Source organism: Enhydra lutris, unplaced genomic scaffold, assembly GCF_002288905.1.
Source record: "Enhydra lutris kenyoni isolate GAN:26980312 unplaced genomic scaffold, ASM228890v2 scaffoldscaffold12, whole genome shotgun sequence".
Taxonomy (NCBI): Eukaryota; Metazoa; Chordata; class Mammalia; order Carnivora; family Mustelidae; genus Enhydra; species Enhydra lutris.
Window position 1 is genome coordinate 43,937,673 of NW_019154096.1, and position 6,000 is coordinate 43,943,672.

The 6,000-nt window shown below is 34.6% G+C and overlaps 1 protein-coding gene across 1 annotated transcript in view; it reads left to right on the forward strand.

Annotated features, from left to right (window-relative positions):
- Positions 1 to 3,892, forward strand: part of LOC111145285 (kinesin family member 20B) — a 77,496-nt gene extending 73,604 nt beyond the window's left edge. Inside the window, exons 32-33 of the mRNA XM_022500119.1 lie at positions 1,881 to 2,023; positions 3,647 to 3,892. Coding sequence (XP_022355827.1) covers positions 1,881 to 2,023; positions 3,647 to 3,724 — 221 coding nt within the window. The 3' untranslated portion in view covers positions 3,725 to 3,892. The remainder of the gene's footprint in view (positions 1 to 1,880; positions 2,024 to 3,646) is intronic.
- Positions 3,893 to 6,000: the final 2,108 nt, after the last annotated feature.

Here is a 6,000-nt window from a genome sequence, read left to right on the forward strand (position 1 = left end):
GTTCCCATTCTCAGCTCTTAGTATCGGGCTGGCACACTGTAATGAGTTTGGTGGTACTGGCCAAAATCTTCTTTTTAGGCTGACCATAGGCATTTACAAAGGCTTTACCTGTTAGGCCTCATGGGGAAAACTGCCCTCTCCACAGCAAAGGTGAGCAGTTTCTGAAAGGAGTCAAGGACTCAGGACCCTGGCCAGCAATGCCCTGATGCATATCTGTAGTTCTAGCCACGGTGCCTTCATTGAGAGCCTCTTTACCAGGGCCCTTCAGCAGAGAAATTCCTCAGGCACTTCTGCCTAAGACCTTCTTATGGCAGGAAAGGGGAGAGAAGCTTGAAGACACTTTCTCCTCTGACTTTACTTTTCCATTCGTAGCCCTTCCTCTGGCCTCCAGTCCCAAGATCCATAAAACTGCTGTGCAAGAGCTTTTGTTCAGTGCTCCCTCGGCAGGGGGTGACCTCCCATTTCTGTTCTGATCTTTCTGACCTGGACCACACTTGGGGAAAGACAGAAGGTGGGGGTGGGAGTTGGCACTTTCTCACGTTTTGCCTCTTGCTTATTCTATTATTGCAGTAAGTAGTTAAAGGTTTAAGTATTACTTTCATTGTGGCTTATTGACTTAATTGGCTGCTCTGACATTGGGCAGCTCAGTTCTTTCAAGGACAAATCAACACTTTACAAGTAGATTTTCAATTTAGCATATTTCCTTCAATATTTTTTCTATTTAAAAAAAATATACTTGATATTATATGTACAAGGATTTTCTACCCAGGAGGTTTCCCAGATGGAAATATGTTTTCTATTAAAATTAATACGTACCTGTTGAAAGACAAATGTACAAAGTAAGAATTGGAAATTTTTATTCCACTTCCCAGAAGCAATCAACTATTAAGAATTTGATTTACACTGGCGCCTGGGTGGCTCAGTGGGTTAAGCCGCTGCCTTCGGCTCAGGTCATGATCTCAGGGTCCTGGGATCGAGCCCCGCATTGGGCTCTCTGCTCAGCAGGAAGCCTGCTTTCCTCTCTCTCTCTGCCTGCCTCTCTGCCTACTTGTGATCTCTCTCTGTCAAATAAATAAATAAAATCTTAAAAAAAAAATTTAAGAATTTGATTTACTCTATGTGTGTGTGTATGTGTGTATTAGTGATAAGCAAAGGGCTCACAATTCTAAACTACTTTCACTTAACATTTATTGTGGATATCTTTACATATGTGTACTGCTGCATGGTCCAGGCTTTTTTGCATAACAGCATAAGCCTTTCCAAGTCATTAAAAACACCTGAATTTTATTGGCTGTACTCTAATTTACCAGACCTTTTTTTGACATTAGCCAAATGATGTTTTGTTTGTTTTTTTGTTTTTGCTGTTCATCATTATTCATGTGTTTATGAGACAGTTAATTTTTTTCTTTGTGAGTTGACTAGTCATGTCCTTTCACAGTGCTTTTTCTCTTTAATTTGCTATGTTTTTCTTTATTAAGGATCATACCTTTTCAGTTAGAAAGTTATTTGTTTCAGGATTTAAATAATTTACATATATATATATATATATATATATATGTGCATATACACACACACATGTATACACACACACACACACACACACACACTCTCTTTTTTTTTAGATCCAAACAAGATTTTTAAATTTTTTTAAATTAACATGTAATGTATTATTTGCCACAAGGGTACAGGTCTGTGAATCAGTAAGCTTACACATTTCACAGCATTCACCATAGCAGATACCCTCCCCAGTGTCCATAACCCAGCCACCGTATCTCTAACCGCCCCACCCCCCAGCAACCTTCAGTTTGTTTTATGAGATTAAGAGTCTCTTATGGTTTTCTCCCTCCTGATCCCATCTTGTTTCATTTTTTCCTTCACAGCAAAGAAGATAATTGAAACAATGAGCTCTTCAAAGCTCTCAAATGTGGAAGTAAGTAAAGAAAACATGTCTCGACCAAAACGGGCCAAACGGAAATTATACACAAATGAAATTTCATCTCCTATTGATATATCTGGGCAAGTGGTAAGCTACTCTTTTTGGTTTTCTTAAAAATAAAACTGTTCATGTTCTTTTTAATTTGGGAGTATTCATAACAATCTGAATTTTATAATGGTTTGAATTTTTATTCTTTAGATCAGATCTCTTGGAATATGCTTTAAATGTTATACTTTTGCTATCTGATGTATTAACTTTATGATAATTGTAAGTACTGCATTAATGTATACAAGTGTCACCTATTTACATTTGTAAATTAATCAGAGAAATTTTAATCCCATCAATAGAATTATCACTGTTCAGTCATTTATTTGCTTCTAACAGCTATTTTTTTTTTTTGTTAACTTTGTTACAAGAGTTGTACAAATCTGGCCTAAGTGGGCCTGGTAAAAATATAGAATTGACATTCAGTCATTTCCTCCCACCTTTCCTCTAAGCCTTCCAGGTTCTTTTAAGAAAAGGCTGTAGTTTGTCATCCTGACTCGATGACTCATCTCTTCACTCAGAACAATCTGTGCTATTACAGGGAAAGTTCTAATTTTCCATCATGCTTGCATTTGCCTAGTGGATGAAAGGGATGGTAGAAAAGTAATTTAAGGAGAAGCCTTCAACAGGAAGTGGCTAAGAGAAATCAGGGCAGAGACCTTTTGCAGCAGTAGATGTCAGATACCAGACACTGGAAGGCAGGTGGTGAAGAATTAGGGTCAATAGGAAATACTATTCTCTTGGTCACTTTTCACTATCTGTCTGATTAATGTATAATTTCTTCCCTTGACCGAATTTCTTTCTTTTCTTAGTTGCAATATAATGCTCTTTCTACTCTTCTAAGTTATATACAGTAGTCCCTTCTTAGTATATGTGCTGCTGAAGCGAGCACTATAGTAGTCCCTTCTTATCCTTGGTTTTGCTTTCCATGGTTTCAGTGTCCTATGGTCTTCATGGTCTGGAAGCAGATGATCCTCCTTCTGATATATTTCAGAAGATCAGTAAGAGCCTAGCACTGTGTCACAGTGCCTCCACGTCATTCACCTTACTTCATCTCATCACATAGGCATTTTATCATTTCTCATCATCATAAGAAGATGGGAGAGTACAGTAGATAAAATACTTAGAAGAGACATACAACATTGACATAACCTACTGTAGTATGTTGTTATAATTGTTTTATTAGTGAATTGTTGTTAATACAATAATGTGCCTAACTCATAAGTTATACTGTATCATAGGTATGTATATATAGGAAAAAACAATAAACATAGGGTTTGGTACTATCCTTGGTTTCAGGCATCCACTTGTAACATAGGCCCCACAGATAAGGGGGGATTTTTGTACTTGTTGCTCTGAAAGATTTTTTTCTTAAACAGTATTTGAGGCACTTGCCTCCAAATATTTCATTAATTACTTCAAGCTATATATGTCCTGAAATCCGTATAGGGTGTAGATTATTTTAATCCTATGTTAGGTAGTGTTGGAAGAATCATTACAAAATCTATTACTTTAGATAATGCTTTTTAATAGATTAGTATACTTATAGTCTAAAGGGACAAAAACATTGTACCTGTTATTTCAATTATTAAGCACATGAATAGATCTTACTAAATTATAAATAACCTTTTATTTATAAAAATATTATGAAATTGTTAATTTCAGATTTTGATGGACCATAAAGTAAAGGAAAGTGATCATCAGATTCTCAAACGACGACTCCGAACTAAAACAGCTAAATAAATCACTTATGGAAAATGTTTTAATAGAGGTTTTATGTTCATAATCATTGTAACTTGAGTCCTGACTTTTCAAAGATAATTGTATATATTATAATGCATTAATTCCTGTGTATACATTGCTATTTTATACATAGTATAATTTTAATTCAATAAAGACAATAAATCAACAGCACCATTTGTCTACTTTTCTAAGACTTTTTATAATAGTTTCTTTTTCTTCCTCTTTTTTTAAGTATAGTTGACACACAATGTTACATTAGTTTCAGGTATACAACTTAGTGATTTGACAAGTTTATACATTATGCTATATAAAAACTCTGTTCATTTTCCTTTTATCCTAGGCATAGGATCAGTGAAGATCCTAGGAAGGATGCTGTTTTTTTGTTTTGTTTTTTTACACATATCATAGGTCAGATATTTGGATTACTGTATTTAACAGTGTCTTATGAATTGTTTTTACTTCATTTGTTAGGAAATACAACTGATTTTACGTGTCTGTTTGGAGTATAGCTAAGATCCAGGAGTAAGTGTGTACAGGTCTCCTAGTTGCCAGAATTTGTGGGCACATAATTTAGAAAAGATCTCAAGTCTTTAATTAGAATGTCTTTTATTTGTTAGTGAGCAAATAGAGTTGGCTTTCCTATTTTTTGGGAACACAGAAGATCAGAAGCAGGAAGAAAAGAATCATCTAGAGTCTGAAAAGGCACAGCTAGCTAGAAAAGATAGAATTTTAGATCTGGAAGGACCTAAGAAATGCATTTTCTTAATATTATAGATAAGAAAACTGAGACCCATAAAATTTACTTTTCATAAGATCATACAGCTAAGGTTTATTGAGCTTTGATTTAAAAAAAAAAGAAAAAGAAAAAGGAACCAGCAAAAACCAAAGCAGCAGCCTCAAGAACTATTGCCAACTGGGGCTTTTAAATCTAAGAGTATACATTTATATATGTAAAACCTTAAAGGTTTCTTTGGATTTTATCATTATTTAGCTTATTATAATGATGACCTTGAGTCAGGGAAACAAGTTATCGTTAGTGTCTTAAGACACACTATGTTTAGGGAAAATTTAATCAAAATAGTTCATTAAAACTTTTTAAGCACTAATATTTTTTTTTAATGTTACCTGGTTTCATTATGCTAAAAATAGATACACAGTTGATCTTCATTCATGGATTACATTTGCAGATTTGCTTACTTGGGAAAATGTACTTCTCAGTGGGGTAGGCACTTTTGTAGTCATTCTCAGACATGTGCAGAGTGGCAAAAATTTGAGTTGCCCAACATGCATGTTCCCAGCTAGGTTGAACAAGTGACATGGCCTTTTTGTTTCAGCTCTCAGAGTGTAAATGAGTGTCCCTGAATATAGACTGAAATCAAGCCTCAATGAGATTTGTGAGGGAGGCAGAGTTTACCAAATTAGAAGGGCTTGAGAAATACCTCGTGCTTTCCAAAGATTCATACTAACGAAGTATAAAACCAAACCTACATAAAGTTGAAAGTAGTCAGTAATTAGAATGCCTCCTGGAACAAAAATCAACACCCTTCAAAGGAAGATACAATACAGATTCTCTGTAATGTATCTCTTATAATGTGTGATACAGAGTCAAAACAAACCTTGACATGGCACATGTTGAATTTTGCAAAAAACTTTAAAGCAACTCTTAAGTGTATGTTCAGATTTGAAGGAAATGTCATCTTAATGACTATAGACATAAGGAATCTCAGCAGAGAAATGGAAAGTATAAAAAATAAGATAGAGTTGTTACCGCAGAAAAGTAAAATAAATGAAATGAGAGAGATACTGGATAGATTTAGCAGCGGAAATGTCAGAAGAATGTGTCAGTGAACTTAAAAACAGATCAATTTAAATTGCCGAAACTGGGAGAAAAGAGGTTGAAGAAAGAAAAGAGCCTTAGGGTCCTATAGAACAATATCAAATGGATTGACATGTAATTGGAGATTCATAAGGATAAAAAATGAAAATAGGGCAGAAAAATATACTTGCAAAAAATGGTCATTTTATAAGTTTTATGAAGAAACACTGGCTTTGATAGATATAAACCCCAATAAAGAAATCCAAAGAAGACTACACCTCAGAAGATCATAGTCAAACTACTGAAAAACAACAATAAAGAAAATTTTGAAAGAAAAATCAACACAGTCTTAAAAATTGTGAGGAAAACAACACAATGTATATGAGCCACTGATTGGGAGAAATAAAAGATTGTATAAAATTGTAATGAGAGCACAACCAGCCCAATAAAATTCTGGTAA